Genomic DNA, 25,950 nt, shown 5'->3' on the forward strand with positions numbered 1-25,950 from the left:
CATTTAGTGATATGACATTATAAATTGTCAAATGACAATTGACATTACTCCCACAGAGTTTTTAGGATCTTAGGATATTTTGTGTAGACCGGTTTCTGACTTGCGTACACCTTGCGTGCATAATATAATTTAATGTACGAAAGTCATTCGATTATAATAAACATTCGAGTACCTACGTTAAGTATATACTTGGTACATACATATATATGTTTAAACCAAGGTTTATATGCCGCGAAAGCTACTGAGATTCCTACAGATTCGGGTTAGCGTTTTCATACCGAACGATAATTTAAATTTTAATGTGTTTAATACCTATAATAAATGGTTTTCACTGCATTCACCATGTTTTTATTTAAGATCAAAGCATGTCTTTTGAAAAGTTTTCTATCGACGACTCCTACGGATTCGTGTTGTTAATCGATTGCATAAGCATGTTAAATCGCAAGCAAGACTTGAAATAATCGTAAACAAGTATTAAGCGCACAGAACAGGAAAAACACAGAACAGTAAGAACATAATAGAAGTGCTATAATGTCATCATTAGTATGAAAACCAGTGTCGCCAAACCCACACATTTAAACCGATAGTTATACAGTACACTACAAGTAAACTATGCCTTTGATTGGACAGCTTAATTTGAGCAAAAACTGACTTAGGTTATAAATTCAGCATTTCAATATGTACCCTAACGAACCAAGTTACGGTTTATTTTAGTATAACATCCCTAGGTATATTAGCTGTTTTGTTTCTCTTTGCTCAGAAATTCCAAATTCGAAAACATTCAGCTATTCCACAACAGATGGCGTTGGTTTTCAATACATATAACTTTGAACCTCTACACATAAAGATAAGGTTGAAATTTGTGTCACTCTAAATTAATGACATTAACTTGACATTAACCTGATGCTATGCTCTAAGGGATGTCAGCCTTGTTATCGATAATTCACAAATAAATATATTTTTGTGCATTTTTTTTTCTTTCTTTTATATAAGTATAGGATAATGTGTCACATTTTGGAGTATGTATATTACTACTAAGTACGTCTTTTCATATTATTATATTTAAATAAAAAACGGAATAGAATAGTATAAATCTATATTTACAAAACAAACAGAAAATATGCATTATTTTAAATCTTGGAACTGCCGTAGGTTTGATGTATCGGTGGCCTTTGTTAGACTGCTTATTGCTGTTCGGCATCCAGTTAACTCGTCACGTTGCATTTATTATCCATTACTCTTTTAGGCTCTTTCGAAAATCTATAAATAAATAGGACAAATGAAAGCTAAGGAAAAATAGAAAAAATGTTGTGTGGTTTTATGAAACCATGGTAAAAGTGAAACTTTTTTTCACACTATATAGACATTTAACTAAAAATTATCGTATTTGTACGATAATTATCGTACGTATCGTGCGTCACGCGACATGCGCTACACAGACCAAAAAGTTTGAGACGATGTAATAAAAGTTTCACTTTAATAAAATTTAATATTTAAAATTTTTGTCTTTTCTAAAGTATCGATACTGTCGATATGCGCCACATGCATCACTAATCTGACATTCGTTTGTTTATTTCAATAATATTCCAGAAAGTCTTGTTTGCTGTTCAATCTATATTAGTACTTATTTCTTATGGATTAAGGTTCATTTTGACTTAATATTTTTTATAAATTTTTGACAAATTACGACAAGCGAAGTTGTAACATAAAATATATTTAAAATAAATTAAAATAAGACTTACCGATGGTATGAAATGCCTCGATTGCTGATATTATTTCGTCTGCTATCATTTTTCCACTCTAATACCGAACAACACGCTCTAAATAATGAATAAATATGGAAATAAGGTTTGACAGTTGACAACCGACTCGAATATTTTTCTGCGCACAACTGAGAGCGAGTTAGGTGATCTTACCTTACTAGTGACACGTGGGCCACGCCCACATCGCACTTCTATTATGTTCTTACTGTTCTGTGAGGAAAAACCACAGAACAGTAAAAACAAATAGAAGTGCTATAATGTCATAATTAGTATGAAAACCAGTGTCGCCAAACCCACACATTTAAACCGATAGTTATACAGTACACTACAAGTAAACTATGCCTTTGATTGGACAGCCTAATTTGAGTAAAAACTGACTTAGGTTATAAATTCAGCATTTCAATATGTACCCTAACGCACCCTGTTACGGTTTATTTTAATATAACATCCCTATGCATATTAGCTGTTTTGTTTCTCTTTGCTCCGAAATTCCAAATTCGAAAAACATTCAGCTACTCCACAACAGAGGGCGTTAGTTTTCGCTAGATATAACCACAGAACAGTAAGAACATAATAGAAGTGCGATGTGGGCGTGGCCCACGTGTCACTAGTAAGGTAAGATCACCTAACTCGCTCTCAGTTGTGCGCAGAAAAATATTCGAGTCGGTTGTCAACTGTCAAACCTTATTTCCATATTTATTCATTATTTAGAGCGTGTTGTTCGGTATTAGAGTGGAAAAATGATAGCAGACGAAATAATATCAGCAATCGAGGCATTTCATACCATCGGTAAGTCTTATTTTAATTTATTTTAAATATATTTTATGTTACAACTTCGCTTGTCGTAATTTGTCAAAAATTTATAAAAAATATTAAGTCAAAATGAACCTTAATCCATAAGAAATAAGTACTAATATAGATTGAACAGCAAACAAGACTTTCTGGAATATTATTGAAATAAACAAACGAATGTCAGATTAGTGATGCATGTGGCGCATATCGACAGTATCGATACTTTAGAAAAGACAAAAATTTTAAATATTAAATTTTATTAAAGTGAAACTTTTATTACATCGTCTCAAACTTTTTGGTCTGTGTAGCGCATGTCGCGTGACGCACGATACGTACGATAATTATCGTACAAATACGATAATTTTTAGTTAAATGTCTATATAGTGTGAAAAAAAGTTTCACTTTTACCGTGGTTTCATAAAACCACACAACATTTTTTCTATTTTTCCTTAGCTTTCATTTGTCCTATTTATTTATAGATTTTCGAAAGAGCCTAAAAGAGTAATGGATAATAAATGCAACGTGACGAGTTAACTGGATGCCGAACAGCAATAAGCAGTCTAACAAAGGCCACCGATACATCAAACCTACGGCAGTTCCAAGATTTAAAATAATGCATATTTTCTGTTTGTTTTGTAAATATAGATTTATACTATTCTATTCCGTTTTTTATTTAAATATAATAATATGAAAAGACGTACTTAGTAGTAATATACATACTCCAAAATGTGACACATTATCCTATACTTATATAAAAGAAAGAAAAAAAAATGCACAAAAATATATTTATTTGTGAATTATCGATAACAAGGCTGACATCCCTTAGAGCATAGCATCAGGTTAATGTCAAGTTAATGTCATTAATTTAGAGTGACACAAATTTCAACCTTATCTTTATGTGTAGAGGTTCAAAGTTATATGTATTGAAAACCAACGCCATCTGTTGTGGAATAGCTGAATGTTTTCGAATTTGGAATTTCTGAGCAAAGAGAAACAAAACAGCTAATATACCTAGGGATGTTATACTAAAATAAACCGTAACTTGGTTCGTTAGGGTACATATTGAAATGCTGAATTTATAACCTAAGTCAGTTTTTGCTCAAATTAAGCTGTCCAATCAAAGGCATAGTTTACTTGTAGTGTACTGTATAACTATCGGTTTAAATGTGTGGGTTTGGCGACACTGGTTTTCATACTAATGATGACATTATAGCACTTCTATTATGTTCTTACTGTTCTGTGGATATAACTTTGAACCTCAACACATAGAAATAAGGTTGAAATTTGTGTCACTCTACATTAATGACATTGACTTGATATTAATCTGATGCTATGCTCTAAGGGATGTCAGCCTTGTTAACGATAATTCACAAATAAATATTTTTTGGTGCATTTTTTTTTCTTTCTATTATAATATGAGTATAGTACAATGTGCCACATTTTGGAGTATGTTTATTACTACTAAGTATGTCTTTTCATATTATTATTATTAAATAAAAAACGGAATAGAATAGTATAAATCTATATTTACAAAATACAAACAGAACTTATGCATAGCTTAAATCTTGGAACTGCCGTAGATTTGATGTATCGGCGGCCTTTGTTAGACTTCTTAGTGCTGTTCGGCATCCAGTTTACTCGTCACGTTGCATTTATCCATTTCTCTTTTAAATTAGCCTCTTTGGGAAATCTATAAATAAATTGGATAAATGAAAGCTAAGGAAAATAAAATAAAATTTAATACATATTTATAATGTTTGTCTTTTCTAAAGTATCGATACTGTCGATATAAGCTACAACCATCACTAAACCGAAATTCGTTTGTTTATTGCAATAATATTCCAGAAAGTCTTGTTTGCTGTTCAATCTATATTAGTACTAATTTCTTATGGATTAAGGTTCATTTTGACTTAATATTTTTATAAATTTTTGACAAATTACGACAAGCGAAGCTATAACATAAAATATATTTAAAATAAATTAAAATAAGACTTACCGATGGTATATAATGTCTCTATTGCTGATATTATTGTGTCTGCTATCATTTTTGCCCACATCACACTTCTATTAGTTTTTCCTGTTCTGTGATTAAGCGTAATTTTGAATTATAATATAGTAAATAGCTCCTGGATATAGAAAGTACATGGTTTTCTGTTACATTAAACAGGCTGCTGACGTAGCAACACAAGTTGTCGAGATAAGGATGGACGATGCATAATATTTTGAAAGAAAACCATGACTTGACTTGAGAGCTTGAGACCCATTGAGACCAATATGAAAATATGAACTCATAAGATCACGTTGTATTATCACATCTTGACTTGTACAGTTATTTTCACGTACTATACTTTTTTACTTGCTCTGTGGTTATTTTGACTTTTATCTGTTGACTGTTGTCCCAAAGTGACGTTCTATGTAATTTATTTGGACAGATGTGTTAAAGTTTATTTACATATTATTTTTTACGAGTTTATGTTAATTTGTAAGTGTGAAGTTCATTTAACGTGAATAAACTCTACTGCATTACCATCGTACAAGGGATTGTAATAAATTTACTCAAGGAATTATGAATGATATAGCGCTTAGATAAGAGCAGCTCTTATATTTTTACAATGTTCAGAACTTCGATGAATAAAACTGTAAGGTTTGCTGTACGGCAGCTATGCTCTACGAGTCATGTTCCTCATGTATGTGTCGTGGGCGCTGGGCCGGCTGGATTTTATGCTGCTATGCACTTAGCCAAGAATATAAATTCAATCAAAATTGACATCATAGAAAAGTTGCCAGTTCCATTTGGATTAGTTAGGTACGAAAATTATACGAAAAAAGGATTTTATAAATATTGATTATTTTGTATGTGACTTAGTTAAAATAATAATATATATTTATTTTTAGATACGGAGTTGCTCCTGATCATCCAGAAGTTAAAAATTGTATAAATCAATTTACCAAATTAGCCAAGCAAAAGAACATAAACTTTTATGGAAATATAACCTTAGGGCAAGATATTACATTAAGTAAATTGAGGCAACATTATGACGCTATTTTGCTAGTAAGGACTTTTATAATTACATAAATAAAATATTTAAAAAATTGTCCCTAACCTAATACAATGTATAATTGTTGTAATTTTTTATTATTTACAGACATATGGTGCTGAAGAAGACCGCACTTTAAGTATAGAGAATGAAACTGCTAGAAACATTATTGCAGCACGCAATTTTGTGGGATGGTATAACGGACATCCTCGAGACAAAAATTTAAAAGTAAAACAAATTATTATTCATGTTCTTTAATAAATAAATTATTAGTATATTATTCAAATTTATTGCAATATAAATAAATATTTTTCCAAATGATTTTCAGGTTGATTTATCAGGAAATAAGGCAGCTATAATTGGACAAGGCAATGTTGCTCTAGATGTAGCTAGAATTCTTCTATCGCCTATTGATCAATTGAAAAAAACTGACATTACTGAATATGCTCTGCAAGCAATATCTGAATCAAAGATTAATGAGCTATATCTAGTTGGACGAAGAGGCCCTCTGCAAGTTGCATTTACAATCAAAGAATTAAGAGAGCAACTTAAATTAAAAAATTGTCAAACAATTTGGAGAGAAAATGACTTCATTGGAGTAGAGGATGTAGTAAATAATCTTCAAAGACCTCGAAAACGGTTAACAGAGTTAATGTTGAAATCACTTAAAGAACAAAAATCCCAGACTTGTAGTGCACATGAAAAAACATTTAGACCAATATTTTTTAGAAGTCCAAATAAATTTTTAGTTAATAATGGTAGTGTAAGTGGAATAGAGCTCACCTGTAACAAATTAGTTGGCGATAAACTTGAAGATCAGAAATGTGTTGCAACTGAGGATAAAGAAATCTTAAATTGCAATCTTGTATTTCGAAGTATTGGTTATAAAAGTATAAAGGCTGATGAAGCTTTAGTATTTAATTCGAGTGGATGTGTTAGTAATGAGAATGGTAGAGTAATAGAAGATCACACTACAGAAGAACTAGCAAAATTATATGTTGCAGGATGGTTAGGTACTGGACCTGCTGGGGTTATTATACACACAATGAGTAATGCATTTCAAGTTGCCAAGAATATATGCAGTGATTTACAAACTGGGACTGGTTCTCATAGGGATGGATTTGATGGTGTAAGAAAACATTTAAATATTCCCATAGTAGATTGGAATGGATGGGAAAAAATTGATAAATATGAAGTAGATCAGGGTAAAAAGTCTGATAAACCTAGAGAAAAGGTAACATGCATAAACAAAATGCTTGACATTGCTACAAAATGATTAATCCAATAAAATCTTCTGGTTTTATAACCAAAATGTATTATAATTTAAGCATAACTTATGTATAAACTTTGTTGTAATGGGTGAAATTGTTTATTTTTTTATACATTATTTGAGACAAACAAAAATATAGAAAATTTAAGAGTATTTTTGTTACTATATTAAAAAATGTTATATATTTTTAATTTTTATTATAATTTTTTTTTTACATCCAGTTGCAATTTTTTGGAACCTGAAGTCTGAAATAAGGTACCTATCTGAGTAAAAATTGTATGAGGGGCGCGACTGTATCCCATGTGCTAATCCCCTCCACATTTCACTCAGTGCCACAGCTATTACACGCTGCCTATAGTGACCTGTGACAGTCAGTCAGATTGTACATGTTACTTTCTACCCGCGGCTTCACCCGCTTAATTATAGAAGAACTCGCATAGTTCCCGCTCCCGTGTAATTTCCGGGACAAGACCTTTCCTATGTCCTTTCTCAATATCGTTCATATCGGTTATCATCTAAGAGTGAAGAAGAGAAACAGACAGAGTTCTATCAAGGTTCTATGGCATTAATTAAAGTTGTAGTAATAAATACAAAAATGTCCGTCAAAGGCAAAACACCACCCTAGGTGGCAATACCATAGTTAAATTTAAAACAATACCGTGAAACGGTGAAAGTCTTAGGGTGAAAGTTATCCGCTGACTTTAACTAGTTTCCTTTCAAACAAAATATATATTTACCTAATACCTTCAAGTAATGTTTATATACCTGTGATAACAAAATAATTGGGCAATTTCGCGAAAATATGTCCCGGTTACAAAATGGATTCAAATAAAAAAATTGTTTTAAAAAAATATTAAAAATATGCAGATTGATTCCTAAAACATTATAATGTGTTATATTAACAACAATAGTTGCAACCATTTACTAATTCCAGAGAAAATGAGATCTATTTGGTGCAAGGCAGGGATTTCGGGATCCATTTTGTAACTTTTTTGAAACTAAGTTTCAAAATAATGCATAATCCTTGTTTACTAATTTTTATTTATTATGAAAGTAACAACATTAAATTTCCCACAACCATTTTTTTTTTCAGTAAACACATTATTATTTATACTTTTAAGCTTGAAATATATCCACTTTGTAACTTTTAGGTACATCAGCCTTTTTCCTTTTCGCTTATATTGGTAATAAACATTTTTTTTTAAGATTAAAATAATAATGAAGTAGATATTTATATATTTATTGTACTTAAACTGCAAAAATCAAGGCTAGTACCTCGTAAAATAAATAAATTATTTATTATTATTCATAACTTAAACATGAGACAGTTACAAAATAGAAATAATTAGTTACAAAATGGAAGTTATAAAGCTTAGTTCACAAGTAACAATCTAACAATCAAGTTTCTACAAGAATTGTTCGATCATATCAGTGGCGCAGCGGTTAACAGCAGCTCTGCCCTGAAAACGGAAGGTCGTGGGTTTGATTCCCGCCAGGATCAAATAAGAAAAATATTATTTTTCCTAAATTGGCCTCGGTCTAGAAAGTGGTGGTAGGCTCTGTAAGGGGCCTCAACTACCCCTGTAATAACAGCTAGATTAATGCCAAGGGTGAGCTCGTAATACGTAAGTATAAATAAAACTAATTTATTTAGTATTGTATATTTCAAAAGTAAAATTATTAAACTGACATGCTCTATTCAAAACATAATATAACACAAATATGATTTTGCTTTTGTTTTCGCCACTGCTTCCTTTTTTCTGCAGCCTTTTCTTCTTCTGTAAAATTTGAATCTTTTTTGTCTTCCGTTTGATTCTCTCTAGACTTTTTTTCTTATTTCTTCTTTTTTTTCAGGGTTGTCTTTTAATCTTTCCCTATAGCGTCGTTGCTTCTCAGCATTGCATTGGTCAGAGGCATTTTCCCCTAAAAAATAATATGAATACAATAATCTTTTCAAATAATGCAAAATCATTTTTTTTATAATTTCGCCATCCCCATACAAAATAAAATGGTGATTTGAGAAATTTGTATGGGGATGACAAAATATTTTTTTTTTTATTTATTTGTTTTTTTATAAAAATTTCAAGCAGTCAAAAATAGTAGTGATTTTGAATATTAAAAGATATCTTCAATGCTATTTTTCAGCCATTAGTGAGTGTTAAAATATAATTTTTAATTTAACTCATATTTACGAGCAATACTACGTATGAGACCATTGAGAACTCGTCCTTATATTTCCACTTTGTAACTGCGACGTTCCACATATACGTAACCAAACAAAATGGAAGTAACGGTTTAAAGATTTCGTAGATACAATTGTTTGTTTTTCACACAATTCCCATCAATCACAAAAATATATGCTCTTAATTCAATTTATAAGGATATAAGTAACGAAAATTGTAACTTTTAGGAATAAAAACACATACTTACCACGAAAAATCCCAGTTACAAGTCGGAGCGAAATTTTTGCGCCTTTAGTACACCGACGCGTTCGCGTGCGGCAGCGAAACATCGAAAAATCTGTCAGTACTATGGCAGGATTTCGCATATGATATGTCTCACTCTAGCACATAGATAGATGAAATAGTTGCGTCCTTGTCAGTATAGTTTCGCAAGGAACTGCGAAATGGCCATTACACAGACGCATTGCGAAATAGTTGCGAAAACATTGCTGTGTACTACGCCTTTTTGGTACACCGACGCATTCGCGAGCGGCAGCGAAAAAACGAAAAATCTGTCAGTAGTATGGAAGGTTTTCGCATATGATATGTCTCACTCTAGCACATAGATAGATGAAATAGTTGCGTCCTTGTCAGTATTGTTTCGCAAGGAACTGCGAAATGGCCATTACACAGACGCATAAGTTTCGCTAGTGAAGTTTCGCGTGAGTTTCGCATCGCATAGCGTCCGCTCGCATTCTGTCGGTGAGGACAGATTTTCGCGTCCATGGACAATGATATTATATAGAAGTGATATAGAAATAATATATACTAGCTTCCGCCCGCGACTCCGTCCGCGCGGATGTCGGTCTTCGCGTGGATGGTTTATTTATCCATTTTGAATACCTCTGACAATAACATCTTATAAATATCTATTGGACCCAATTCCCAAATACGGCTAGGCCTATAATAATACGCAACGTGTGTTCGCGGTTCTACGGAACAACGTCTATGGATAAAACTGAAAAATGAAGATTATTTTTTTTCTACGTATTTTTCCAGGATAAAAAGTATCCTATTTTACGCCCAGGATAATAAGGTATAATTATACCAAGTTTCATCGAAATCGAACCGCTAGTTTTCACGTGATGCCTTCACATACAGACAGACAGACAGACAAAAATTTTTTTAATCACATATTTGGGTTTGGTATCGATCCAGTAACACCCCCTGCTATTTATTTTTTCAATATTTTCAATGTACAGAATTGACCCTTCTACAGATTTATTATATGTATAGATATAGACAAGAGGTACCTAGATACGCCACCAACGTGCCAAAATGCCAATTGCCATGGCAACTATTTGTTTATTTATATACTATATTGTGATTTGTGAGTATTATAATAACGTATCTATACATAAAATATCATTGGCCATGGATGCCGAAAATACTGAATTATTTTTGCATTCTATTCGAGATTATCCCGTATTATACGCAATTGGACACGCAGATTATAAAAATACGTACAAAAAAGAGGTAGCATGGAGAAAACTTCAAGAAAAGACTCTGATAGATGGTAAAAAATTTATTGTTTATATTTCATACATTTTATGTTTTTAATTTTCTTTGAAATAATTTACAAATTGTGATCGAACATTAAGCGCTGCTAAGTCTGCCCTATGTCTATTGGCATGCATTGGTACGAATGCTCCTAAAGTGTCCGAAAATTGTTTATTTTCGTATGTGTATACTGCAGCTTTAACAATTTTAATAGTATTATTCAAATCTGTTTCAAAGGGCCTCAAGAATATTCTAAATGTTTGTGCTAAAATGCCAAACGCACATTTTACTACTACTCGTGCCCTACTTAATGATTTATTAAATCTTTTTTTATCATTGTCATTCATTGCTGCGTCTCTTGTCTCATTAGAAAGGTTTCTAATTTAAATCTTCAATGAATACATGTGGTGTAGTCTGTTTGAAACCTGGCAAAGGTTTTGGAGCTGGCAAATTCAGATACCGTCCACTTTTTAAAAGCTGATAAAATGATGAGTTCTCAAATATTGTAGTATCGGAATCTTAACCATAATTATGATCCTACATCTATGTAAGTAAATTTGTAATGTGGATCAACTATTGCCAATAACACAGTAGAAAATCGTTTTTTATAGCAATAGAACAGTGAGCCGCTGTTAGGTGGAAATTTAATAACAATATGCTTGCCGTCAATACTCCCGAGGCAATTAGGAAAACCCCATTATTATTTCCAATCATGTTTAAGTAGAAGGAACCGGGATGTACTCTGGCTGTAGTATTTTCCAAATTTGTTCGCATACTTGAGTTACTATCTTTGAAACGGTGCATTCACCCAAACGATAAGAAAAATATATTGTTGTATATGTGTCACCAGTTGCTAAAAATGACATTGACTGAGATGACATTCTGAAATTACGTCTGCACCTGCAGTCGTCAAAAATGACAATGGCATATCAATGCGAAAAAGTTGCGAAACATTGCTGTGTACTAACGTTTCGCTGATATTTCGCTACGCTGTAGTTTCGCAGAGATTCGCTGCCGCACGCGAACGCGTCGGTGTACTAACGCCTTTAGTACACCGACGCGTTCGCGTGCGGCAGCGAAACATCGAAAAATCTGTCAGTACTATGGCAGGATTTCGCATATGATATGTCTCACTCTAGCACATAGATAGATGAAATAGTTGCGTCCTTGTCAGTATAGTTTCGCAAGGAACTGCGAAATGGCCATTACACAGACGCATTGCGAAACAGTTGCGAAAACATTGCTGTGTACTACGCCTTTTTGGTACACCGACGCATTCGCGAGCGGCAGCGAAAAAACGAAAAATCTGTCAGTAGTATGGAAGGTTTTCGCATATGATATGTCTCACTCTAGCACATAGATAGATGAAATAGTTGCGTCCTTGTCAGTATTGTTTCGCAAGGAACTGCGAAATGGCCATTACACAGACGCATAAGTTTCGCTAGTGAAGTTTCGCGTGAGTTTCGCATCGCATAGCGTCCGCTCGCATTCTGTCGGTGAGGACAGATTTTCGCGTCCATGGACAATGATATTATATAGAAGTGATATAGAAATAATATATACTAGCTTCCGCCCGCGACTCCGTCCGCGCGGATGTCGGTCTTCGCGTGGATGGTTTATTTATCCATTTTGAATACCTCTGACAATAACATCTTATAAATATCTATTGGACCCAATTCCCAAATACGGCTAGGCCTATAATAATACGCAACGTGTGTTCGCGGTTCTACGGAACAACGTCTATGGATAAAACTGAAAAATGAAGATTATTTTTTTCTACGTATTTTTCCAGGATAAAAAGTATCCTATTTTACGCCCAGGATAATAAGATATAATTATACCAAGTTTCAACGAAATCGAACCGCTAGTTTTCACGTGATGCCTTCACATACAGACAGACAGACAGACAGACAGACAGACAAAAATTTTTTTAATCACATATTTGGGTTTGGTATCGATCCAGTAACACCCCCTGCTATTTATTTTTTCAATATTTTCAATGTACAGAATTGACCCTTCTACAGATTTATTATATGTATAGATATAGACAAGAGGTACCTAGATACGCCACCAACGTGCCAAAATGCCAATTGCCATGGCAACTATTTGTTTATTTATATACTATATTGTGATTTGTGAGTATTATAATAACGTATCTATACATAAAATATCATTGGCCATGGATGCCGAAAATACTGAATTATTTTTGCATTCTATTCGAGATTATCCCGTATTATACGCAATTGGACACGCAGATTATAAAAATACGTACAAAAAAGAGGTAGCATGGAGAAAACTTCAAGAAAAGACTCTGATAGATGGTAAAAAATTTATTGTTTATATTTCATACATTTTATGTTTTTAATTTTCTTTGAAATAATTTACAAATTGTGATCGAACATTAAGCGCTGCTAAGTCTGCCCTATGTCTATTGGCATGCATTGGTACGAATGCTCCTAAAGTGTCCGAAAATTGTTTATTTTCGTATGTGTATACTGCAGCTTTAACAATTTTAATAGTATATAAATTTATAAAGAATAGAAAAAATTCGATCACGAGGCGGGACTTGAACCCGCATCCTTCGCGCCATTCCGGGGCGGATGCCCCGGAATGGCGCGAAGGATGCGGGTTCAAGTCCCGCCTCGTGATCGAATTTTTTCTATTCTTTATAAATTTATATTTATAAAGCATTTGAATGCCATAAAAACCAAAAAATATAAATTCAAGAAAAGGTCGTGTTCCATCGTTACAATATTGTATTCACTGAAAAGTGCTTCATATTGGTTGAAATGGTTGTTAAATCATCTCAATAGATGGCGCGCGGTGTGTCCCTTAAGACACATAAAACTGAAAGGATAGAATAAATTCGATTGCTCAGGCGGGTCACGAGTGGCTGAGTTGGTTAGGCATCCGCCCCGGAATGGCGCGAAGGATGCGGGTTCAAGTCCCGCCTCGTGATCGAATTTTTTCTATTCTTTATAAATTTATATTTATAAAGCATTTGAATGCCATAAAAACCAAAAAATATAAATTCAAGAAAAGGTCGTGTTCCATCGTTACAATATTGTATTCACTGAAAAGTGCTTCATATTGGTTGAAATGGTTGTTAAATCATCTCAATAGATGGCGCGCGGTGTGTCCCTTAAGACACATAAAACTGAAAGGATAGAATAAATTCGATTGCTCAGGCGGGTCACGAGTGGCTGAGTTGGTTAGGCATCCGCCCCGGAATGGCGCGAAGGATGCGGGTTCAAGTCCCGCCTCGTGATCGAATTTTTTCTATTCTTTATAAATTTATATTTATAAAGCATTTGAATGCCATAAAAACCAAAAAATATAAATTCAAGAAAAGGTCGTGTTCCATCGTTACAATATTGTATTCACTGAAAAGTGCTTCATATTGGTTGAAATGGTTGTTAAATCATCTCAATTTTAATAGTATTATTCAAATCTGTTTCAAAGGGCCTCAAGAATATTCTAAATTTTTGTGCTAAAATGCCAAACGCACATTTTACTACTACTCGTGCCCTACTTAATGATTTATTAAATCTTTTTTTATCATTGTCATTCATTGCTGCCTCTCTTGTCTCATTAGAAAGGTTTCTAATTTAAATCTTCAATGAATACATGTGGTGTAGTCTGTTTGAAACCTGGCAAAGGTTTTGGAGCTGGCAAATTCAGATACCGTCCACTTTTTAAAAGCTGATAAAATGATGAGTTCTCAAATATTGTAGTATCGGAATCTTTACCATAATTATGATCCTACATCTATGTAAGTAAATTTGTAATGTGGATCAACTATTGCCAATAACACAGTAGAAAATCGTTTTTTATAGCAATAGAACAGTGAGCCGCTGTTAGGTGGAAATTTAATAACAATATGCTTGCCGTCAATACTCCCGAGGCAATTAGGAAAACCCCATTATTATTTCCAATCATGTTTAAGTAGAAGGAACCGGGATGTACTCTGGCTGTAGTATTTTCCAAATTTGTTCGCATACTTGAGTTACTATCTTTGAAACGGTGCATTCACCCAAACGATAAGAAAAATATATTGTTGTATATGTGTCACCAGTTGCTAAAAATGACATTGACTGAGATGACATTCTGAAATTACGTCTGCACCTGCAGTCGTCAAAAATGACAATGGCATATCAATGCGAAAAAGTTGCGAAACATTGCTGTGTACTAACGTTTCGCTGATATTTCGCTACGCTGTAGTTTCGCAGAGATTCGCTGCCGCACGCGAACGCGTCGGTGTACTAAAGGCGTAAAGGCGTAACGCTTTAGAAGTTTCGACACGACTGACGGTTCGAGTTTTCTATGACAACCTCTTCAAAATGGTGGATTCAATAGAAATGTTGCCATTTATGTGAAAAAAATACATATTTAGTAGTTTTTATCTTTATTTTAGAGTATATTACGGTTACAAAACGGAATTCCGCACATGGTCGAAATCGTAGGACACGATTTAATTGATAAAAATACTAATAATTACTATAAAAGGACGTAAATTTAACGTTTTATTATCATAGCTCTCACCCTTTGTGATTTATTTATACCTTTACATGAATAATACTGCCTCACATTGGTAAATAAAATGAACATTTAAACAGACTGGTTGCTGTGGGACACGTCAAAATTGGGTGCCTCAAAATTAAATTTTCTTCATATCTTTAATAATAAATGGATTGGCAAGCTGTTTGTTTGTGTCTTATAAAGAAATTATAATAGCAATGTAATAAAATCCACTTCCTGATATAAAATGTTGTTAGTTTTGATGAAATATAAATGACAACCCATAGGACACTCGAAAATCAGTGTGGACATATTTTAACGAAATTGCCCAATTATTTTCCTTTCAAAACAATAAAATAATTATTTTTTATTGGTCTGAGCCGCCACAAAAGAAGACCCATGGCGAAAGTAGGAACTAAATTTTACAGGGTCCGCCCTAAAAATGTAGAATGTAGGAAAAGGACATGAGTTTCCCACAAGTTTCCCACTACTTGCTCTGTGGACTGTGTTTCCTACTACAACTGTGACTTAAAACTCTTTAAATAATATGAACTCTATAAAATCCGCCTTCTTGGTACAGTGGTTGACGCGCGAGCGTAGTACCGAGGGGTCCTGGGTTCGATTCCCGGTGGAGACGAAGAAAAAAAATATCTCGGACTGGCAGGACACAGAATGCTGATCGCCTACTTGTCCTTAAAAAAAATCGATCAGTGAAACAAATGTATAATGCATCTGCCCCTCATCAAGGGGACATGGGACTTCACTTTTATAAAATCTGCCTGCATTGAAATACATTAAAGATTGTGTAGAAAATTCACATAGTGGTGCATTATCATCATCGTCAGAAATAATCATCATAGCACCCGTAGTCCAGGGTGCTATGATGATTGTTTCCTATGTATGCTACTATTTTATCTAATCTTTGGTCGGGGCGCAGCATGCTGTACCTTCTCGACTTGTGATATGCAGTATATATTTTTAAAATCATTGGATTCGCTAAATCTGTGAATAGTGATTTTAACAAAATATAATATTAAATAATATATCGTGCCGTGAATGTCCGCACACTCGAAATTAATTGAAATTAATAATTATATCCTGTGATTATATCAATGATCGAAACTTTAATGCTAGGCATTCACTACACGCACTGCGAGCCGATCCGCGGGTCGTATCGTGGAAAAATCCGTCATCGTCCTGCCTGTCCAAGCTGCGTATTTTTTTGCGGCCCGGAAGTCAGATGGGCGCGTCAATGAAAGGTAGGTGTATTATAGGATATAAGCTTCTTGGTAGCCACCGTAGGTAGCCACACATTAGTACATTTTACTTATTCCGTAATATACCAGAAAACTAATGCTCGAGGGTCTTTTTATTTGCAATTAAAGAACATACCTACATCAACGGAATCGAGGAATATTTTATTATGTAGTTTATTTTTTTTTTATAATATTTAATGGCCTGGTAATTATGTAGTTTAAATTGAAAAATGCTAATCTATAATATTTTATAAAAAATCGAATTATTAAGTGTCACCACTTAATTTTTTTTTTACAATGTTCAATAATTCATGTTCACAATAAATATCTAAGAACGAAAAACATAATATAATGTTTATTTTTTAACATACAATATTATTTGGTTTTCTTACATATTTAATATATTTTGTATTTTGATATATTATTGTTCACGAAAATATGCAACCAACACCACGACTTTGCATTTATGTTGACATAACTTTTAAATTATGGCAATATTTTATGGGATGCCAACATTGAAAAATAAAAAGCGGAATGTGAACTTTTGAAACTTCCTTTTCTCTCGTGTTCTTTTGACAACACGAGGTTATAATTTATAAGTCGCGAAAAAGTACGTAAAATACTTGTTTACTTATTATTTTTAGTGTTTTAATGTGAAATAAAGTGATTTTAGTAACGTATTGTTAAAATTTTAGGCGTCAAAAATGGCTGAGGAAAACTGGATCGAAGACGGCATGGAGACAGGCGGCGTGGCTATTGATAACATGCCCCCGCCTATGGCGGCTGATATTCCCGAAATCAAGTTGTTCGGAAGATGGAGTTGTTTTGATGTCCAAGTGTCGGATATGTCCCTGCAGGATTATATTTCTGTCAAAGAAAAATACGCTAAATACTTACCCCACTCTGCAGGTAGGTATGCTCACAAACGCTTCCGCAAAGCTCAGTGCCCCATCGTCGAACGCCTGACTAACTCATTGATGATGCACGGTCGTAACAATGGCAAGAAACTAATGGCAGTCAGAATCGTTAAACACGCTTTTGAAATTATCCATCTCCTAACTGGAGAAAACCCACTGCAAGTTTTAGTTACTGCCATTATTAACTCTGGTCCCCGTGAAGACTCCACCAGAATCGGTCGTGCTGGTACAGTGCGTCGTCAAGCTGTGGACGTCTCTCCTCTCCGAAGGGTGAACCAAGCCATTTGGCTTCTGTGCACTGGTGCTCGTGAAGCAGCATTCAGGAACATCAAGACAATTGCCGAATGTGTTGCTGATGAGCTTATTAACGCTGCCAAAGGTTCATCAAACTCATACGCAATTAAGAAGAAGGATGAGCTGGAACGTGTTGCTAAATCCAACCGTTAATCTTTTGTAAGGGCAGGACTCAATAAACAAAAAAAGCTAACTTTTGTTTTATTTCTATGAGTTCCCTGTTCTGTTAATAGTATGAATTATTTTTGAACTTTGAAAAATTACTTTTTTGTTGCAGTCAGTAGTTTTTAGTTTTTCCAAATGATTTTCAGAATATTAGACTAAAATACTTGTACATAGTTTCAAAGCAGTACATACACAATTATTAATTTAAATTTCAGAATCAGTATCAAAGCATTCACATTAGTAATGAATACAAAATATCTTTACTTGTATGGCAATTTCAGTAATGCTTCGCAATATGTAATATACAATTATTATGAAAATCTTAATATATAAAATTCTTTTGTCACAGTTTTCGTTGCCATACTCCTCCGAAACGGCTGGAACGATTCTCTTGAAATTTTCTGTGCATATCGGGTATGTCTGAGAATCGGCCAACATCTATTTTTCATATGTACCACGGGCGAAACCGAGGCGGACTGCTAGTATATCTATAGATTTCTTGTAACATTTGAAATTTGTGATTTAGAAATATTCTAATTATTATTACCTAAACTATGTAGGAAGTAAAAGATTTTATATACTATCTCAATTCAATCAATCAATTTATCTGCTTAGCATTAGAAGTGTTTATTGAACTATGAATATATTAACATGCAGTACAACTCAACATGCACAGGTGCTTTGCAGTGAAGTATTCCATGATAGGTATATAAGTTTTATTTTCAACCAACTTAAAAAAGAGCTCTATTCAACTGTATTTTGGTTTTGTTATCTCAAAGTTTTTGACTGTGTGAACCGATTTTGATGATTATTTTTTTATTAGAATTAGCTAGTGCCTTCTGATTGGACCCATTTAAAATTGGCCCAGTTGAACGTTTAGTTTTTTGTTAAAAAATCAAGAACCATAGATATGGTTCTTGATTTTTAAACTCTAAAAGTAAAATTTGAACCCCACCTACTATACATTATACCTACTTTGAACCCCACATAGGTCGTACTCGTACAATATTCAAACTACCTACATCATACATGCTGATTGCTGAAAATGCTGGCCTCGAGGCTGGCCTGTACAGAGCAAGTACCTAGGTAGGTAGTATAGGTATTCCGTATTGCTGAAAATGCCGGCCTGCTGGTCGCTGGGCGTTAATTAAATTTCCGTGCAACACATAGATGGCGCTATAATTATTCATTTATAATTATATCAGTAACACTATAAATTTTAACCAATCTTAAATACTGTATTTATTAAATAATTTTTTTAAGGAAAAAAGGAGGTTTTTCTTAACACTTATAATTTTATCACACAGATTTTAATTTTATCATCAATCATATTTTAAATTAATGACATGATCATTAACAATTCAAAATGACTCAATTGTCAATTTGACACGAAGACAAACGTAAAAGTTTGAACAGATGCTTGTTTAGATCATAGATTTTGTCCTGTTGTTTTTATTTGAAATAAAATACTTGTAATAAACTATTACCTAGTTTTCTTGTTAGCAATGATCCACAGTTTGTTTATTATAAACCCTTCTGGGTAGGTTTTCATACATGCCATTAAAAGGGATGAAAAATTAGTGATGACGAGTAAATTTTTATTATTAATGATATTTACAGGGACGTGTTTCTTGAGAAACACTGGAGAAGTGTAATACCACGTTCTGTGTGTGATTATTATTTGGAAGCTCAACGTGCATCACCTAATGTAAGTATTTACAAACAACATTAAGTGCACTCGAGATTTAATCATCATTTAAATTTCATCCCTATTTTCGAAAGTTTTGGGAAACTTAATTTTTTAACAATAGGTACACAACTATTTTCAAGATACAATAAAATTTTTAAATACTTAGGTGTTGTTAGTCGTTTAGAAATTTTAAAAGGAGGACCACATGAACACAGTATGTATTTATTTATGTTTATAGGATGTACCACCTGTCTTAGCAGCACCACATCATTACTTAATTTCAATTCAGAGAGGTGGAGTTGCATTGGTAGCTGTGAGCAAACAGGAAGTTGCCCCACTTTTTGTTATTGAATTTTTACATAGAGTTGTTGATACATTCCAGGTAAGTTTGGTTCTGAAGCTTGTTATATTAGATCCATATTCTTAATATAATTTGTGTCTGTATCCTATTGGTATATTTGGCATAATCATCTAGGATTGAGTTACATGCATGTTTTAAGATTAATTTATTTCTTATAATTGACATAACTTAGGAGCTTGTTACTTACAAATAGCTTTTAAAACTAGGCATTATGGAAAATACTTTCATATATTGTTTCATTTGAATGTTCTTATACATCTTAGCTACCTATATTATCATATTTTAGGTCAGCTGTCATATAACAGCTTTTATTTCATGCTTGGGTTCATTTTATGTGTAATAATGGTACCTTTGAGAATATACTTACACATCTTGGCATTGAAATGGTAATAAATAAAAATGTTCATTTTGCAGGACTACTTCTCTGACTGTACGGAAACTATTATTAAAGAAAATTATGTTGTGGTTTATGAGGTAATATACACATTCAAATTAAAAGTAAAATACTTTTGTTAACCCATCAGCCCCCAGAATCACAGACACAAAAATCTATTGTGTCGTGGTCTCATTGGGCCGCTCGATGGTCAATGGGTTAAGTTACTTATACAAAACTAAATTTGTGCCTTTTTTCTAGCTATTGGATGAAATGTTGGATAATGGATTCCCATTGGCAACCGAAAGCAATATATTGAAGGAACTGATTAAACCACCAAATATTTTAAGGACAATTGCTAATACTGTAACGGGAAAATCTAAGTAGGTTTCTTCTATGAACAATTTAATACATTTATTTCAAGATACTATCTCACATTTATATAATGTTTATATTTCTTACTATAAAAATTATTGACAATGTTGTGCATACATATATAGGTCAAAATAACATACTTAAGCATACTTAACTTCGTATTTTTATACCAGAAGTCTACCTTCTAATTCAAGTATTTGTTTGTGGGCACTGAGTTTTAACACCTAATTTAATTACCTTCAAATGTTTTTCTTGTCTTAAAATGTGTTATAAAAAATGGTCATTTTCTAATTACTGAAATTGGATTTTTCCTCATCTCTATTTCTTTACATTTTAGTGTTTCATCAATACTGCCCTCTGGTCAGCTATCTAATGTACCGTGGCGTAGATCTGGAGTTAAATATGCAAATAACGAAGCTTACTTTGATGTGGTTGAAGAAGTGGATGCAATTATCGATAAAAGTGGTGCCACAGTCTCAGCGGAAATTCAAGGATATGTATGTACATGAGGTTTAAAATCTATTCTTTAGAATGTTGTATCATTTTAATGAGATTTTTGAATTCTTTATGTTTTTTTTATCGTCAGGTTGACTGTTGTATCAAGTTAAGTGGAATGCCAGATTTAACCCTTACATTTGTTAACCCAAGACTGTTTGATGATGTATCATTCCATCCATGTGTAAGATTTAAGAGATGGGAGGTAAGGCCTTTTTCTAAGATTTTCTAAGATGAATTTTTATATAATAAATTGAATAAAACTAAATATTCTATTTTCATTTTAGTCAGAAAGAATCTTGTCATTTATACCGCCGGATGGCAATTTCCGGTTAATGTCATATCATGTTGGATCACAAAGCGTAGTTGCGATACCTATTTACGTGAGACACAACCTCGTGCTGAAGTCGAACGGGGATCAGGGAAGGTTGGATCTGACTGTCGGGCCTAAACAGACTATGGGCAGAACTTTAGAGAGTAAGATTGTGTTTATAGTTTTAAGTAGAAAATTTTAATAATTATTTAAAAAAGAAATAATCTGATGCTGAGTTTACGTAAATAATTTCCATAATAAATAATATTCATGCAAGGATAAGATTTAGGAATAAATAAAAAAATGCTGTTTCCATTCATATTATATCTCAGAGAAACATATTTACACTCAATACAATGCCAGAAAATCCATTTTATATCTCACTAGTTGTGCCTCGCGGTTTCACCCACATTGCTCCGCTCCTGTTGGTTTGGCGTTATGATATATAGCCTTCCTGGATAAATGGGCTATCTAACACCGAAACAAATTTTCAAATCGGTGCAGTAGTTCCCGAGATTAGGGCGTTCAAACAAACAAACTCTTCAGCTTTATAATATTAGTATAGATCTATACATATAATAAATCTGTAGAAGGGTCAATTCTGTACATTGAAAATATTGAAAAAATAACTAGCAGGGGGTGTTACTGGATCGATACCAAACCCAAATATGTGATTAAAAAATTTTTTGTCTGTCTGTCTGTCTGTCTGTCTGTCTGTCTGTCTGTCTGTATGTGAAGACATCACGTGAAAACTACCGGTTCGATTTCGATGAAACTTGGTATAATTATACCTTATTATCCTGGGCGTAAAATAGGATACTTTTTATCCTGGAAAAATACGTAGAAAAAAAATTAATCTCAATTTTTCAGTTATCCATAGACGTTGTTCTGTAGTAGGTACCGCGAACACACGTTGCGTATTATTATAGACCTAGCCGTATTTGGGTCCAATAGATATTTATAAGATGTCATTGTCCGAGTTACTCAAAATGGAGAAATAAAAACCATCCACGCAAAGACCGACATCCGCGCGGACGGAGTCGCGGGCGGAAGCTAGTATAGTAATATAGTTTAGATTTTTATTTTTTCAGATGTAGCACTGGAGATTTGTATGCCTAAATGTGTATTGAATTGTTCTTTGACTGCCAACCAAGGGAAATATTCGTATGACCCAGTTAGTAAAGTCCTTATGTGGGATATTGGACGCATCGAATTACCGAAGCTACCTAATATAAGAGGCACGGTATGTATTCATAACAGTATTTTATAGAATTTGTAGTATATTAATGTATTGTATCATATTTAACAGAGTATTTTAACAACAGTATTTCCACCAATATTTTTGCAGATAGATCAATGTGTTGTATTTAGTAATTTTTTACCATTTATCCATAAGACAATCCAGTTTAGCATTGTTACTACATATTATGTCCTTTGAATGTGTGATGCAGGGAATTTTTATATGTACGCTAAATTATTTTATTATTCATAGTTAACAAATTAGTATTAATACTAGATTCCACATCTGCTTTACTCTGGAATGACGAAGCAACATAGATCAATAAATTTAAATAATTTAAACGATATAACATATAGATAAATTACTTAATATGTATAAGAAGATTATATAAGTAATATCGTTTCTGTAAATTTTGTTTTTGTGTGCAATAAAGTGTTTTCTATTCTATTCTATTCTAAGAAGAAAACCCTTCTTCATAGGAATTTCCATAATATTAACTTCCAATTATTGACGTATAAGTTTCCTATCCAGGTATCCGTACAATCGGGTGCGGACACATCGGGCGCGAACCCGAACATCAACGTGCACTTCACGATCCCGCAGCTCGCAGTGAGCGGGCTGCGCGTCAGCCGCCTCGACATGTACGGCGCTAAGTACAAACCGTTCAAGGGCGTCAAATATATCACGAAGGCCGGCAAATTCCATATAAGAATGTGATCGGATTTTGTTGTTGTAGGGAATCCTCTTTTCGGTTCTTGTTGATTTTTATGAAAGGGTGAATATAGACTATGGCATTTTTTAGTGAAATTGAGCATTCACTCTTTTTAAATTTGAACGCAGCGTTTTGACGATACGATGCTCTTTTTTTTAATCGGATTTTAAAAACCAGCGAGCGTATTGAGATTGTTACTTTTTTGTAGAAATATTACAAATATGTAAATGCACATTAACTTTCATCATTACAACGAACAGATCGTCGAGCATTGGCACGAACGAACTTCGTTTACAAAGAAATGCTCGAGAAAATGCTCTAGTGTATACCCACCCTTATGTATTTAAAGCTATCTGTTTATTATGTGCAATGTTTCTGTAGTTATAAATTTTGATTTACACTCGTTGATGGTTTGAAAGTGGCAGTTACTACCCAGTGTATTGTTAAACTGTCTTCCACAGTTATTAAATATAAGTGCATGAGAATAAACCGACAATGTTCACTATTCTAATAAACAATTATGATTAAGTATGTAATAAAGGTTTTAATTGTCGTGAAAATAATAAAAGTAGGTAATAGAATCATTATTACTAAATATGTAAAGAGGAAATTGGAAATGTGTTTCTCAGAAGTAGGTAGGATAGAAAAATTAAAATTTTATCAGGATACTTGTTTCATTTAATTAAAATTGTATGTGTATGTAATGTTTGTGTCCGTCAAATTGTTAGGGTCGTGAGCGTGTAAGTGCTGAATGCATGATCGATTTTGATCAATAATAATTATACTAACAATATGTATTAGCAATTTGATGAATGGGCGTTCATAATATGAAAGGATCTTTGTATTTTTTTTTTATAGTTTTTGTATCTTATTCTCACAAAACTTGTTATACTTTACTGAATATGTTTAGTTGTTAAGATTATATGTATAATAAAATGTTTTTTTATAAGATTTGTTTTAATTATGTACAGTTGAACTGAATGCATTGTTGCTTTCGTTAATGTTATAAACGGCATTTGTAAACGATGTAGTAGAGATGTGAGTATTATGAGGTAAACGATGAAATCACAAGCGTGATTGCAAGCGTGCTGCTAAAATCTTCCCTAAAATTATAAAAAAAAGCCTCCGCCGTATATCTGTCTGTTCGTCTGTTCGATATAAACTAAAAAACGACTACACCGAATTTCATTTTGTTTTCATCAAAGAATAGAATAAAATAAATAGTTCTTGAAGAAGTTTTTACCACAATATTATAATACTACCTATACTATATAATTTATTAAGATTTATTCAACGTGGGTAAAGCCGCGGGCGCTAAGCTAAGTCAGGCATATAGATTAATCAAAATTATTTCTCCATCAATCATCCATAGACTGCATATGACAGTCTCTAGTTGTTACACATTATTTTGAATTAACTTATCACTAGCGTTTAGCTACTATTATGTATTCTGTGTTATCACCTTACCAAGCAGGTGCGCTTGTATGTATGGGTAGATATTTTTAAGAACATACATATAATTTAACTACATACATAGTTTCAAAACTTCGCATCTGCATTTTTGCGTACCCCAAATAATCAATGAAAGATCTTTTAAAATTTTGATGTATTCATATAAAAATGGTCTGTAATTTTTTTAATAATGGATAATTGGGGTTTGAGTCTAGACGTGCGCGCTAGTACCACTAGTAGCTAAAAAGTAGTAAACAAAACCTTGTATCCACTTGAGCGGCTCGGCCAAATGAGCTTATGAGCCGCTCATTCGCCTGAGCATGCTCAAGTGGATGGCATAAGAGATATATTTTTCAATTTAATTGTCCAATATACAACATCATCCATCGGCCACACGGCGCTAAGACATCGTGCCTCAGTTGAAGACAATTTTTGAAAGTATTAAAACTCCCAAAGAACAAACCTGACCAAAAATACGATAAATCTGTATCACTGTGGTTAGCCGGTAGCCCAATAAATAAGCGGTGATATATTTTTATAACATAGGGCTTTGTTGAAAACTTACCTAATAGGATTTTATTCCTAATAATCCGTTAATTTAAAAAAGTTATAGGTAAGATGCCTAGTAGGTAGGTAATGCGGTTACTTAAATCACTGTCATTAATGATTCGTCGAGTGCAACGATGACCTACTATGATCGCTAATGGCATGATCATTATTATCTCGACCTCGTTCCACGTTTCGGTGGAACATATCATATCACGTGTGAAATGTGAACCATACAGCGAATGTCTCTATATGCATGATATAGCGGTCCTTCGCGATTAGACATGACATTCCTAAATGTGCGTAGAAATAACTTGAAGCATACGAAATACTTTAACGACGTCATGCACGCATGTAGTTGAATATATTTTAAACTGTACCTACATATCTAGACCATACCTACTTATGAAACAAATGTGATAAAAAGTTTCCAAAAAGTAGTGGTACATAATATAGTATAATTTATTGTCCAGGAGATACATGTTTTAATAGGTAAGCATCATTAAAATTCGACGGTTATCATTAGTGTTCCTCATTTCGATATATTCTAAAGGTACTATGAAAGGGATTAAGAAAAAGAAGATAAAGCGATAATAAAAGTTTAATTACCTAATACGCAATTTACCGTTGTTAAGTTTTAACAATCAGCCTTTTAAAG

General features: G+C 33.3%; 3 protein-coding genes across 3 annotated transcripts; all 3 read left to right on the forward strand.

Annotated features, from left to right (window-relative positions):
- The first annotated feature begins 4,954 nt into the window (after positions 1-4,954).
- LOC123699466 (NADPH:adrenodoxin oxidoreductase, mitochondrial) lies at positions 4,955-7,054 on the forward strand. The gene is made up of 4 exons (XM_045646409.1): positions 4,955-5,361; positions 5,451-5,607; positions 5,702-5,821; positions 5,922-7,054. The coding sequence occupies exons 1-4, from the start codon at positions 5,168-5,170 to the stop codon at positions 6,867-6,869; spliced, it is 1,419 nt and encodes a 472-aa protein (XP_045502365.1). The 5' UTR covers positions 4,955-5,167; the 3' UTR covers positions 6,870-7,054.
- Positions 7,055-16,861: 9,807 nt separating this feature from the next.
- On the forward strand, positions 16,862-17,763 carry LOC123699648 (40S ribosomal protein S5). The gene is made up of 2 exons (XM_045646650.1): positions 16,862-16,969; positions 17,055-17,763. Exon 2 carries the CDS (start codon positions 17,064-17,066, stop codon positions 17,721-17,723), a length of 660 nt encoding a protein of 219 aa, XP_045502606.1. The 5' UTR covers positions 16,862-16,969; positions 17,055-17,063; the 3' UTR covers positions 17,724-17,763.
- Positions 17,764-19,129: 1,366 nt separating this feature from the next.
- LOC123699493 (AP-3 complex subunit mu-1) lies at positions 19,130-24,243 on the forward strand. The gene is made up of 10 exons (XM_045646443.1): positions 19,130-19,275; positions 19,356-19,443; positions 19,664-19,807; positions 20,201-20,260; positions 20,421-20,542; positions 20,872-21,031; positions 21,121-21,234; positions 21,317-21,506; positions 22,434-22,585; positions 23,114-24,243. Exons 1-10 carry the CDS (start codon positions 19,241-19,243, stop codon positions 23,297-23,299), a joined length of 1,251 nt encoding a protein of 416 aa, XP_045502399.1. The 5' UTR covers positions 19,130-19,240; the 3' UTR covers positions 23,300-24,243.
- The last annotated feature ends 1,707 nt before the right edge of the window (positions 24,244-25,950 follow it).

This window comes from Colias croceus, chromosome 2, assembly GCF_905220415.1.
Source record: "Colias croceus chromosome 2, ilColCroc2.1".
Classification (NCBI taxonomy): domain Eukaryota; kingdom Metazoa; phylum Arthropoda; class Insecta; order Lepidoptera; family Pieridae; genus Colias; species Colias croceus.